Here is a 14,304-nt window from a genome sequence, read left to right as displayed (position 1 = left end):
TCAAGGAGGTATTTTTGTTCTTACCCTGACGGAAGTTTCATGTTTCCAGACAAAGAGGCAATTTTTGAGGAGAACAAAGTCAGAAGTCTAACAACAGAAATATAAAGATTAAAGCGAGTTCGCTGGGGCTCTGAGGTGCAGCCTCATTCCAAAACCATAACCAGTAACGCTTGCTTTGCTTTTGTTTAGCTCTCTCAAGATCTGACACGCTTGAAAGAACACTATGAGAAAAAGATGAAAGATCTAATGGCAAATACAGTGGGAACGGTAGAGCTGCATCAGCTAAAACAGAAACACGAGCAGAAGGTAAACTACCTGAGGCTCACCTCATTTGTCTGTGCTAGATAAAGTAGTCCCAACCCTTCACTCTCAGTCTGGCTAACTCCACCGTGGGGCGTCTTGTCACTGACTTGGTACCTTCATCCTGCTCTGATGTGAATGACTTGTGGTGGTGGCATTGGTGATGGGTTTGCAAACATTTCATTTGCCTCCCTGTCTGCTGCATTCACTTGTCTTGTTATATGTTAATGCATCTGAGGAGGCTGTAAAGCTTAGGATATATTCTGCAGTGAACTGAGACACCAGCAGCGGAGTTCTTATTTGATATTATAAGTAGTTGAAACACCTGTCAATACTGCACAGAGATGCATAATAAAAATTAAACAACTGCGGAAAATCTTTGTGGCACTTAAACTATTCATTACGGTAAATCGGTTATTTTCTAGGTAGGTAAGCGCCATGTTACCTTTAGCTGATGTCCCAGTTACTGTCATTCTTTGGTCAGCGCCGCTCTCCTGTCCTGTATGACATAATCTGCTGTATAACATCATCCGTACTCTAACACATCTCCCGTCCTGTGTAACCTTGTAGCCGTAAGTCTAGACAAAGTGAACTAAACTTCACCTTTGCAGCTGTGAAAAAAAACATGACTTCATTTTTTTTTAATCAAAGATGCAAAAGCTGGTGAAGGCAGCTAAGGATGGGACCAAGGACGGGCTTGAGAAAACCAGAGCTGCGGTGAAGAAGGGACGCTCTTTCATCAAAACCAAGTCATTCTGTAACGGTATGTTTCCTTAACAGACAGCTTGCCTTCAACAATAAGGTGTAGTAATTAGTTGCTTTAGCTGTGCACATCCTGCTTCAGTGTATTAACTGATTTATTTGTTAAGTTTGAATATTTCTTACAGTAGTTAACCAGCTCTTCACCAGCTTTTGCATCCTTGATTATAAAGCAAACAACACTTCTATGTAAACTTCATCTTTCAGAGAGGAAGTCGGCCTGTTTTGAGGATGAGGAATCTGAACTGTTCATTGAGGTGGACTGTTTCAATGTTGAGCCAGTGCTGTGTCCAGCACCAGAGGGTCTCTCACAACAACAGGTACCGAACGTGCCCTTCAACTTTTATCCCAATTGACATGCCTCTTTAAAAGGATAGCGTGCCAAACGTCTAAGGACTTACGGTTTGGTATTTCTCCTCTACAGCTTGTGAGAAGATGCATATTGGCATCAATACTGGAAAGTGAGAAGAACTATCTTGATGCACTCAAGAGGATATTAGAGGTATGCAGTTACAGCTGCAGTGAATGTAAAATTCATTTGGGAAGCGTTATTTCAGGTCAAACTGTCTCCTTTATCAGCAATATGAGAAGCCCCTGTCCCAGATTGAGCCGAGGCTGCTGAGCGACAGGAAACTGAAGATGACCTTCTATCGCGTGCGTGAGATCCTGCAGTGCCACTTCCTCTTCCAGATTGCCCTGGCGAGCCGTGTGGCTGAGTGGGACAGCCTGGAGATGATTGGGGATGTTTTTGTGGCTTCGGTAAGCAGAGACTCTAATTAAAAGAAAACTGCACCAACATATTAAACGTTACTTACCTAATTATCACCTCGTATGAAAATACAGAACGCTGCTCTCTGTTCTCTTGATGGAATCTACTTGATGCTCTTGTAATTGGCTGCTTAGCAACTATGAGGCAAGAACAAAAGGGCTCCTCTTCGACATTTCCTTGTGTTTCAACTCCTGCCCTCAGAGGAGCAGCAACCCCATATCTTTTCCCACTGCCAACTAATGTTGCACAATTCATATGATAAAACAGCATAATTTCACACTAAAGGCTTATTTAGGCAACTGAATATTTCCTATTCTGTAGTGTATATGTAGACTATAATAAAACATTGTAAATCCAGTTGAGTTTAAACAGTTTAAACTAAAACTATTATCATTTAGTTACTATGTTTACTTAGAGAACACGGAGCCTTATAGCGCACTTGCCCTCAAATGCTGCAATGACATAAACTATATGAAAATATTATTAGACATTTTGGAGAGACAAATAAATGGATAGTACTCGATTTAATTGGAAGTCAGTGTGGTGTGCAAACACACAGAATTGAAAATGAGAATAGTTCTCAGTACGCCCTCTGCCTTAGAGAGTGAATCAGACATTTCCTTCTTTAGTCGAAATTTACTCTTACTTTTAAGGTTCCAATTGCGAACCTTGAGACACCGAGGTTTCTACCCATGAAAATCCTTAATGGACATCAGTGGTAACTGACAGCATCAGAAACACAAATACTTCTGCTAGTGATGAGTCAGGTGCTTCTGCTACATCCAAAGATGACAATATATAACGATGGTTGTTAGCCAATAGCCAGTTAGCACTAGCTCAGGCTGGTCAAAGCTATCCACTTTGTCTTTGAGTTCCAACACTTTTAAAAGTTATGTAATACAGTATATTCCTGCAAGTAGCCTGCATGTGTTTAAACATTTGTGTTGTTCCACAGTTCTCAAAGTCCATGGTGCTCGATGCCTACAGTGAGTATGTGAACAACTTCAGCACTGCGATGGCAGTGGTGAGGAAGACGTGCGCCTCCAAACCTGGCTTCCTGGAGTTCCTCAAGGTTTGAGAAAAACACACAAATGCAAAATGTTTATCTAAGAATGGAAATGAGGTATAGTGTGGAAATGGTGTAATGAATATTGTATTTGCTTTTCCTGGGAAGAGTATATTTATTCTTGCCTCAAAAGAAGACTGATTTATCACTACAATGTAACCCATGTCCTCGTCTGCAGCATCGCCAGGAGAACAGCAGCGACCGAATGACTCTGTATGGCCTGATGATGAAACCCATCCAGAGGTTCCCACAGTTCATTTTGCTCCTCCAGGTATAATGAACTTTGATGTTAACCACCTTTGCAGTAAAATGCTACATCAGTGGATGGTGCTGTATATATACTCACCAGCAGAGGGAGTGCCACACTCATGAATCAAGGCACTTTGTTTTTCAAAGCCCTAACCTTGAAAGCAAGGGAATCGCTCTGGAGGGACATGGTTTCCTCATCTTTTTTAATTCCGCTTTACTTTTTCCTGACACATTTATTTTCTGCCTCTCTTGTAGAGAAAAAATAGGACACCAGAGTGGTTTCTTTTTTAAGCACACATTTATGCGCCTCAGTTTAATGCCCGCATATACCACTCAAAGTAGGTTTATAGGTCATGATAATATGATATAAAGTCTAAATTAGTCAGTCATGAGGATGTCTTTTATATATACATTTATATAGAAAAATGGATGAGTAGGTGGGAGCTGGTTTGGTCAGAGCTGAGGGGTTGCTGTTTTTATTCCATTAACTGTTGAAAACCTTTGAAGGTTGGATAATCTAAAAAATGGCAGACTAATGTTCGACTTCTGTCTTCCTCATCAGGACATGCTAAAGAACACACCAGTAGGTCATGCAGACCGTCTGCCTCTGCAGATGGCCCTGACCGAGCTGGAGACTCTGGCTGAGAAGCTCAATGAAAAGAAGAGGGAAGCCGACCAGCGCTGTGAGATCCGTCACATCGCAAAGGCTATGAGCGAACGCTACCTCAACAAGGTCTGCCCATTTGTTTTAGGTTCCATGACATCCATATTTTTAATTTGAATAATTCAACACTAGACTTAATCTGTGTGATTTTTTTTTCACATTCTAGCATACTCATGGCTCACCACTGTGCATACTTTTGGCTTCATTCTGTTAGCATATATGCTGTGGCATTTGTCTCTGTCTCAGTGTGGGCGGTCATCGGGCACTTGAACCTCATAATTTATACCAAGTATTCTCCTGACTGAATGCCATATTTTTAGCGCATGGCTTAGCACAACATGTGCGCACAACACCAGCTTTCCCAGAGGTATAATTATTTGTCTATCTGCAGCCACCCACACTGGTATCTGTGTAGAAACATGTTTACAGGATACTGTTCATGGGGCAGATGAGTTTTGTTCCCCATAGCCTTTAATTCCTCACAGGCAGTATTGAGCATTGAGCTGTATAAGATATATTCTGTTACACAGAAAAACAAAGCATGAGATGAGCCAATAAAGCCTTTTGGAATCTCGGTACTCTTGGTTTATTATTGCTAGATAATTCCCTCTCCGAGCTGGGTATTGTTAGCAATGAGCTTTACTCTGAGATCCAATGTACATAGTATTACTCTGATTTATCATCCCTCCCCCTCAGCTTCTGAGTAATGGCAGCCGCTACCTGATCCGCTCAGACGACATGGTGGAGACAGTCTACAATGAGCGTGGTGAAATCATCAAAACCAAGGAGCGACGCCTCTTCTTGCTGAACGATGTGCTCATGTGTGCCACGCCCAATATCCGGTGAGAGTGACCACAACCCAGACCTGTTCTTAATCTTTAATTTGCACCTTCTCCTGTAATTGGGTGCAATATCCTATAATTTCTGTAGCGTTTTACAATTTTAGAAACTAATTGTTGTGTGTATACTTTTGTTGGGGTCGGCCTAGAAGAGTGGGGAAGTCTGTCTTAAAGTGAACGTAACTGAAATTAACTGAAATGGTAAACACTGCATGTAACTGATGTCCTTGGGCTGACTTTTGACCACGGTGAGTGTCTGGGTTTGGACCGTACATACTCACTGTGGTTTGCTATTTAACCAAGAGTGATGGATCCCATTCCTAGGCTTTTCAGCTTCTGTCCTGTAATTGTAACATGTTGGTCACCGCATGCTGCCTTAGGGGAAATCTGCACAGACTTGTGCAAAAATGTGTTGCCCTAGATGAGTGTCATTCATCTCCTTTTGTTTTTCAAACATGCCTTCTCCACTCAAATATTTATTTTCATACCTTCACATCTTGCACATATCCCATTCCCACACAATGCGTTAACAATACGAACCAGAGGCATTTAGTCACAAAACTTTAATCCTCCTTTTCCTTTTCAGATGTCAGGATGGCAGTGGGAGTGGGACTGGGAATGCTCCAGACCAGAAGTTCCTTCTAAAGTGGAGTGTACCTTTGAACTTTGTGGAGGTGCTAGAGTTTGGATCGAGTGAGGACATGGCCGACAGCAGCCGCTACCCAGCCCCTCATTCAGGGGAGAAAGTGGTGATCAACGCAAAGCCAAGTATGAAACACAGTGTCACATTCAGTAATGTTTGATAAGAAGTATGCTGTCTGCATCGTTGTTTCTCTGTAAACTATGGACAGAAGGTATGATAGAAGATGGAACAATTTTAGTTAGCTGAGTGGATTAGATTAGATTAGATTAGATTTTGTGATGAGAGCCAACAATTGCTGGTCACTTAACTTTCACACGGAAGCACATGTCCAAAAGTACCAAAAAGGAAAGGAGTAAAATAAAAAGTTGAACTAGAATTCAGAAAGAAAGGGTAGCAAGAGTAACAAGAATCCATGCATCTGTGCATTTGAAGAAAACCTATTGTTTAACGTTTCCTTGTATCACAACTGTAGCCCGTTACTTGTTGGCCAATCATAGAGATCAACAAAAAATATGTTTATCACTCAATTGTTAGTGGAAGGCACACACTGGATTACCCTGGGCTGGTATCCTCATAGCTAATGCAGCTGCAGCCTCTGCCTCTCTTCGCTGGGTTCCTTCTTTATTTTTCCACTTCATAAAATATATACTCAGGCTGTCTTAGTCAAATCTTTTAAATTTGTTTAAATAATTAAAAGATTACATTTTTATTTTCCTAGAAAGTTGTCGATTTTGTGACATCTTTGGTGGAAAAAAGTATTTTAATGAATTGACTGCATTTTAAACTTCAGTCATTTAAAAAAAATACAAATAATAAATTAAATAATTGTGTCAGTCCTCCACAAATAGTCCAGTCACTGAGTGTGTATTTTTTCCCTTGTGCAGTCTTTTGGTCCGCTGGCTGCAGAGTCCAATGATTTCAGTCTTTCCACTGGGTTCTCCCCTGTCACAGACAGCTGCTCAGCCACTTTAAAAGGCCCAGATCAGACAAACAAGAGAGAGTGTATGATTTTGTGGTCGTAGTGCTGCAGTTTTTATTCTTGGTTTTGTTTTGTGTGTATACATTTGAGCCAAAGTAATGGTAGTCTGCTGTATTGCTGAGCTGGTGAGTGCTTTGATACTGTGTTATCCCTGGTTAAAGGTCAAATGTTAGAAGTATTCAAGCAGAGGTCAAAGGCTCCCGCTTTTAAATGCCAGTGGAATTACTACCACTAAATTACATGTTGCTCTCTCACTCCCCCATTTCTCAGATGCTGTCTGTAATACACTTGCATAACATTCAGTCTTTTCCTGCCAATTGTCACAATGTCATGTTTATCTCTTGATGAATCCTGCATGTTTTTATGTGTTTTCTAAACAAGTAACTGTACATTTTACCTTCATTTAAACTACATTTTTGGTTTGCTCTCCAATGCACCATCTCACGCCAGATCAGCTGGCTCCATCAGATACTTTACGGAGCCATATGAACAGTCCAGTCATTGAGCGTGTGTTAACAGATGGCACAAACAGACCGGGGTAACATCTGGTCTAGACTGAGGAGTTTTCCTAGGGCTGCAACCACCAGACAGGTTCACTGCCTCATCTTAACCTGCTCATAATACGTGTGTTAGGGATGCATTACATCACTGCTTTAAAATGAACTGTTAATCCCTTTCTGTTCGACTGAATGACTATTTCAGTCAGCAATAACATGTTGACATTTACTCAGTTTTCTGATGTAGATATTTCCAGAAATGTGTTTGTGAGTTTTACAAACGTGTGCATCGTCCAGGAACGTTTAACAAGTGGAAACTATTGTTTCTCAGCTCTCTGTGTTCAGCCAAAAGTAGCTTGGTCACCGGCCTGCTAGAAGCCAATGAAAAGACTCAGTGACATATGATGTCATGTCTTGAGTGAGAAAGAGAAGTAGATCTATACTGCAGATTAATCTGACCACCAGACAAACCGGCCATTTGGAGTTACATATTCCTGCTGCTCTCACAGCCAGTATGCAATTTGTAGATGCATTGTTTGTTTTGAGGAAGTGTGCACTTGCTGGGATGACTGGCATGTTTCTGAAGATGCTCCCAGCCGTGTTTTGTCAGGAATACTCTTGGCATTTGGCTCTCTCACAAAGATCCATTCAGGAAGTTAGACAGAGGGTGGAAAGGGGTTACTCAGTGCCAGTCTAGTCTTTGGGAATGCTTGTTTTAAGCCATGATTGTATTGGTCCTTAGGTCTTACTACTTGTACTAGTAAATTAAGATACCATGTAGCAGAATAATGTATAAAACTTCGCAGATAGATTATACACAGTAAATGGTATACTTGAGTGTTAGCACAGAGCCCCAGTAAGGACAGTAAGTAACTTTCTTTCAAACTAAATGTCTATTTAATTAAACTCAAACCACGTACACATACTTAAGTTAGTTTTAACACAGCACTGTATTGTATGCTTCTGGTTTTTTAATCAGAACTCATCTTGTGACCTGCATTCAGCTTTCAATATCTCAGCCTTTGGAGAGATGAGCTATGAAAATTGAGTACAGCTTGTCGTGCCCACAAGGAAGCCACTTCATGTTAACAGAGGCATGGCAGCAAAAAGTTAGAAAAAAATTCCTGAAGTTTACATAATCAATAAATGTACTGTGGGGTGATTTAGAGTTAATCCAGTGGCACAAATAACATAGAATGGGAGGTCATTGGCAATGCAAATGTCAGCTAAAGCCAAAACCCATGCACACTGCAGGAGGCAGTTGTGCTCATGCATGTGTAAAGATGACAGACATTCTCTGTGCAGCCTCTTGTACACAAACATTTTAGAGTAATTTTCTCTGAGACCACCTACAGATTCGACATTTGGCGATGTACAAATGGGTACGGTTTGCCCTGAATGCCCAGTCAGGGAGGCCTTCAAGAGGACACAGGACTGGGTTGCCATGGTTTTGGAGCTCCAGTTAGACTTTGTGACTATTGTAGAAGAAGAGGAGGAGGAGGAGGAGGAGAAAGAAGCTAGGGGGGAATAGAAAGAAGAGGGGCATAGCAAAAAGAGCTTAAGGCATTTTGGTGCCTCTCACTCTCATGCAATTTAAGTCTTTTTTTCACTGTTATGTACTCTCGGAGCAGCTAATGTAGTGAAGATGATTCATGCTCTACAGTTTTTACAACAAATGACCTCAATTATTTGTCAGTTGGCAGCTTTGGACAACTGACAGGCATTCCTCCCTGTGCTCTCTACGTGCTATTCTTCATGATTGTCTGTGTGCACACAGGCCTGTCAGACGCTTGATGCGTTCAGTGCAGCTGTGTTTTGTGTACGCACAAACAAAACCGTTTTTTTTTTTCTTTAGAGACAGAACTTCAACGGCAGCTACTCTCATCACTTCACGTGGGATCGTTAGGTTTGATGTTTTGAGGACAAGTACAAAAAAAAAGATGTGAGGCAAACATCTAGGTGTATATGTATTGCAGTATACAAAGTGTCGCTACACAAGGGAGGAACAGGAAGCATGATACTAGCAGACACGCAAAAACAAACAGTATTAGGTGTGTGGCCCCTGAAAGCTAACACTAGATAGCAGGGAGCACATGGAGGAGAATCACTGCCAAGTTTGCAGAACTGTCACCGCTCCCGGTGGGAAACCAACTGATTGGCCTTTATTGATCTTTGTCCCGTTTGTAACTGCTTGTCTCATCACACTGGCCTCACTCATTGTTGACTGTGTATCCAACTTTCTATTAGGGCAGCCGTTGACAGCTGAGGCATCAGCTTTTAGGTCTTTTTTTCTTCTCCTTTTTTCCTGTCCCTCAGTTTCAAAATGTTTTTTATACTTTCCTGCTCACATGACAACACTGCCTTTTTTTTATTTGAGACCATTGTCACTGTGATCTGAGTTTCAGAGGTCCATAATTCACTTATCAAGTCTATTTAAAAAATTTTAACAAAAAAAATTTTCAGAATAGTTTCAGTTTTGAGGTGTTGTATTTTATTTTATTGTTTTAAGTTGTACATTTAATTGGAAAAATTGTGTTTCCGTGTAGACAAACTGTACATGGGTCCCGGTCAGCTGTACCAAGATCTGCAGAACCTGATCCATGATCTCAGCCTGGTCAACCAGATCTCCAGTATGATCAGCAGCCTCAAAGGAAACTACCAGGTACGGAATGACCCCATTAAACAAAAGTGCCGAGTACAAGTATCTCTTTATTTTACCTTGCAAGGTTCGATAAAAATGTAAATACATATTCATATTTAGGGCGGCACAGTGGCGTGGTGGTTAGCACTGGTGCCTCACAGCAAGAAGGTTCCGTGGCCTTTCTGTGTGGCGTTTGTATGTTCTTTCCGTGTACTCTGGCTTCCTCCCACTGTCCAGAGACATGCTCATTAGGTTAATTGGTGATTCTAAATTGGCCGTAGGTGTGAATATGAGTGTGAATGGTTGTCTGTCTCTCTGTGTTAGCCCGCCTCTTGCCCGATGACAGCTGGGATAGGCTTCAGCCCCACCACAACCCTTCACAGGACAAGCGATTACAGAAGATGAATGAATGAATATTCATACTTACTTCAGTATAACTATGTTTGAAAGGGAATCAACATATAAAAGTAAAAGCATCAGAAGCAAATAAGTCCAAGATCATATGTATGGGGCTCTTATTCTTTCTTATTCTGACTAAAAATTTGATCTTTTTAGTTAGTTCTACTGCCTATTAATAGCCTTGAAAGCTTGGCAAAAGCTGACATAGATAAATGTTCCTTTAGTGTACCTAAGGGCTTTTTTTCTCCTTGTTTCTCTGTGGGGCTTTTATGTAGGTGTATAATGTTTAACCTGTGGAATGTACCAGCAATTTGTCTTGGAGAGACTAGGAGTCTCTTAAGTCCTGATCTGCACCGTTCAAGCCTGTCATATCATGGGGCCACACAAGTCTGCCTGTGCTAGTGGGACGGAGGTTTAGTTTGCAGAGCCCAGCATGAATGTGCAAGGCTGTATTTGTGCTGTGCTGCTGGATCTGTCAGAATCAGAGTGGGAGGCAGAGTAACAGAGAGGCTCTCAGAGAGACATGTGTCAGAGAGATGGAGGGGAGGCAGGGACGGTGATTGAGGCAGACGTGAAGGGAAAGGAAAGGAAGAAGCGAGGCTGATATGTGTGAACTGCGCACGGCCAAGATTTTCATCAGCACTACATTTCACACCCCAAATTATACTGACAGTATTATAATTGTAAATGTTTAGTGAAAAGCTCTCTGTACAGTTTGGGACCATGTATCGTGCTTGGTCCAGAGATGTAGACTATATAAGGCTCTCGGCCATTTGGCTTGAGACTACCACTGCATTTGCTGTATTGATTCAACGGCGTGGTACGTTTTTTGGCTCGTTTTTTAGTACTAACTCGGCCAACTCACACATGGAGGAGTAAAGATACTAGAAACCATTCACAGTCCATTATAAAGAAGATCAGTACGATTGGCAGCCTCAGAAGGCAGCCAAGTCTCCCTGAGCATGTGTCAACAAAAATTAGAAATCCCTCAAAGGTCACATATAGAGTGCGTTAGAGTGACAGCTGGTTCTATTTTTTTGTCAGTAATTGCAGATGACAGTATAAGCAGCAGATCCTCTTAGAAACGGTTTTCAACTTAAATCATACCAGTGTCTCAAAAATAGATTTCTTGATGCTGAAGCGTCCATTTATTTTGTTCTTCTCTCATTGTTGTACCCCTTCCTTCTCTCTCATTGCTCTCTTTCTTTCTGTTTTTCTTTCCTCCAATATTCTTGTGTGCAGAATGTAAATCCCATCGTGGCCCAGGACTGGGTATCAGGTCTCCAGAGGCTGATACTGAAGAAGGAGGAGGAAATCAGGGCAGCTGACCGGTGCAGGATCCAGCTCCAGCTGCCTGGCAAACAAGACAAGTCTGTTTTTTTTTTTGTTTTTTGTTTTTTTGCATGCATTTAAACACACCTCTCAAGCTTTAATTATTCTTTCATACTGACACCAGTCTCCTGTCTCAGTCCTAACCCCCCGAAGTATTGTGTTTATCCTAGGTTTGTCTTTATCCCCTTTTACCCTGCTTTCTCCTTCTGTTCTCCCAGCCTCCCTGTATGCCTTTAGCTTTAGGAGAGGGTGTTTAGATAAACAAGTTTCTCCACCAGCTCTAATCTGAGGCATGAATCACAAGAGAGGAAATGTGCATCAGTGTTTATAACCAAAGTCTACCCAGCTGCTGCTCAACACAAATGTTGGCAGCACACGTTTAATCACTCTTATTATAGTCGGCACATGTTCCCCCAAGGGTCCCCTTGTTAAGACTTCTTCACATTCTCTGTGACCATAAATTTAGTTTTTGCTTTCTCTCACCCTTTCACTTCCTTACGCCGTCACTCATCCCTACTGCATTTAGCTGATGAGATTATCACGGATATGTTTGGAAACACAGCTGCGCCTCTCTCATTCCTGTCCTGATCCCCAAATCGCAAAACACAACACTTCCCACCATCGGCCCGTGGCAAGAGCGATACGTTACAGACCTCCACACACACACACACACACACACAACACATAATGTCTCCACGAGTTGCTTATAGAAACGATAATTAACACTGACTCCTATTGCTTTTCTGTCACAGTCTATATCCTCAGTCAGCAGTGAATAGGCAGACTCATTTGCCCGTATCGGTGCCATTCAATCCAGATACAGGCCGTTTCCTTTGATGACATTGTTGTTAACTATAGGATGCTGATCAGTGGGCTGCTCTGCAACATTTCCATGACTTCTTTCTGCTCAGAGAAATATGAATGCTAAGTCATACCCTGTGGTTGCTACAGCTTTGATACGTCATTCAGTACAGTCTTGTTAAAGCGTCTCGTATATATTGCCCACAAACTTTGTCTAGTTCAATAAAACACCGACGTGTCTTTTTATGACTTTTATGACTACTGACTTTTATGACTACTGAGTAAAATATTTTTATTTGTTTATTTTGTCTTCTCTATTGGCAGGACGGGTAAACCAACGTACTTCAGTGCAGTGTTTAATACACTCAGCCCTGCCATCAAACAGTCATGGATCAGTAACTTGCAGATGGCCAAGCTGGCTCTAGGTACAGTACACTGCCTGGCTGTTGACCTCCACTCGTCTCAGTTGCACATTATTTTTTTCGATTTTGTCTGCTACATCTATGCTTTATTCCATTATAATGAATTCACTGCTATTAAACATTAATGGCTGATAGATCAAATCCAGTGAGAGCATGACAACTGTTCTACTGTTTCTTTCATAGTTATTATCATTAAGATGATTATTTCAGTTTTACAGTGTCTCCTCTGGAAATCATAATATTTCGCGCTGCATGGGGTACATTATTAAACTGTGCTGTTCGTCTGTGTGTGTGTGTCTTATATCAGAGGAGGACAACCTGCAGGGTTGGTTCTTTGCAGAGGACGATGGAAATCAGATCAAAAAGCAGAAACACCCTCTCTTGCTTCGTCAGATGCCTGTGGTCATGTCAAAACTGCAGGAGTTCAAGGTGAGACCCTTTTTTTCTTAATTCAAGCTAGCTAGGCCAGTTAGGTTATTGTGTGCTACTAATAACACCAAGGTTGTGTACTTGATCTCCATACAATGCAACCTGGTTTTATAGAGAATTTGCGTTCAGCTGGAGCTTGAAGCGCAGTTTAACTATGGTTACTCTAAATTATATTCTCCTGAAGGTCTGAAAAGTCACACATATCAACATATCATATTCTTTTAGTTTTTAAATAAATATTACACTACATCTTACAATAGTTACTGAAAAACTTGTGAAAAAATATTGAAAATGCAGGTGGGCATGTGGCCGGTTAGCTCAGTTGGTTAGAGCGTGGTGCTAATAACGCCAAGGTCGCGGGTTCGATCCCCGTACGGGCCATAGTTTTTAGAGAAACTGTGACTTAGGGTCATTATAATGACTGTGTATTGTCTGAGTACATACTCTATCTCATGGTGCTAATTGATTTGCTGTTAATATGACAAGTTACACACATATACTATAGATCCTTTCTCCACTCCTGGAAATATTCCCTCATCCTCCCTTTCGAAACCTTGCTGTTTTTTTCAAAACATGTGCAATTTCAAACGTTTCACAGTATGCTGAAAGTTGCAACAATACATTGTGACTTATTACCTTTTTTTATGTCCCCAAAGTATAATTTTGTTAACTGTTTTATTTAATAAAACTAAATTCTCATTCTGTTCAACACACGGACACACTGACCAACTGACCTGAAAAGCATCGTATGTTATTATCATAGTGCCGTCTTTTCATTACTGGTTGAAGCAAACTGCTTTATGTTTTTGTACAGTCTGGTTGAAAAACACTGAACTGATCACAGTTCAGCCAGGTCATAGCCAGGTCCTTTACATGCCGCAGGTTTCTGGAATGGAGTCAGATTACGCTATGTATGCATGTCTATGCAGGACTGTCGAACCAACTGGGGCAAAATAGGGTTACATGTGTGGCCGGTTAGCTCAGTTGGTTAGAGCGTGGTGCTAATAACGCCAAGGTCGCGGGTTCGATCCCCGTACGGGCCACTCTTTTCAACAACCAAATGCTTCAAGGGTAGAACCCAGGTGATTGATTTGTCCCATGAAGTAGGATGGAGCTGTTGAGTTGTTGGCCAGATCTGTCCTCCCCTTAGTTAACGGTCTTTTCTGTTATGTAGACTTCAGGAATGTACTCATCTGTCCTATTACTTGTATCACTTTCTTTTATTTTGTCTGCTCTGTGACAGGTGGAGTGCGCTGTTCACAATCCGGAGCCCCACATCAATACAGAGAGCACAGCAGACAGTCCTGTCGTTGGCCATGGATGTGTCTGGGTGAGACACTTTCCCTACATGTCCTGTAGAACAAAAAAAAATAAAAAATTGTCAGCTCACATAAAAGTTACACAAAACATGACTTACACCAATGTTTATAATCTCTATCAAACAAAGAGAGAACTACATGTGTAGTTTTATGAGAACACATTGATGGGCCTCAAAGAGTTTATTAAATGAAGTGT

General features: G+C 41.4%; 1 protein-coding gene across 2 annotated transcripts in view; it reads left to right on the top strand.

Annotated features, from left to right (window-relative positions):
* arhgef10 (Rho guanine nucleotide exchange factor (GEF) 10) overlaps window positions 1-14,304 on the top strand; it is a 46,773-nt gene that overhangs the window by 16,719 nt on the left and 15,750 nt on the right. The window contains exons 9-23 of one of the 2 annotated variants that reach the window (XM_084569142.1): window positions 190-306; window positions 952-1,063; window positions 1,267-1,379; window positions 1,484-1,561; window positions 1,639-1,818; window positions 2,784-2,900; window positions 3,073-3,165; window positions 3,706-3,876; window positions 4,504-4,649; window positions 5,233-5,414; window positions 9,312-9,427; window positions 11,048-11,175; window positions 12,263-12,363; window positions 12,668-12,789; window positions 14,033-14,119. In XM_084569142.1, the coding sequence (XP_084425268.1) occupies window positions 190-306; window positions 952-1,063; window positions 1,267-1,379; window positions 1,484-1,561; window positions 1,639-1,818; window positions 2,784-2,900; window positions 3,073-3,165; window positions 3,706-3,876; window positions 4,504-4,649; window positions 5,233-5,414; window positions 9,312-9,427; window positions 11,048-11,175; window positions 12,263-12,363; window positions 12,668-12,789; window positions 14,033-14,119 (1,863 nt within the window). The remainder of the gene's footprint in view (window positions 1-189; window positions 307-951; window positions 1,064-1,266; window positions 1,380-1,483; window positions 1,562-1,638; window positions 1,819-2,783; window positions 2,901-3,072; window positions 3,166-3,705; window positions 3,877-4,503; window positions 4,650-5,232; window positions 5,415-9,311; window positions 9,428-11,047; window positions 11,176-12,262; window positions 12,364-12,667; window positions 12,790-14,032; window positions 14,120-14,304) is intronic. The other variant, XM_084569143.1, reaches the window with a different exon arrangement.

Source organism: Chelon labrosus (assembly GCF_963514085.1).
Source record: "Chelon labrosus genome assembly, chromosome: 20".
Taxonomy (NCBI): Eukaryota; Metazoa; Chordata; class Actinopteri; order Mugiliformes; family Mugilidae; genus Chelon; species Chelon labrosus.
Note: the sequence above shows the minus strand (reverse complement) of the source record. Positions and strands in the feature narration are given on the sequence as shown.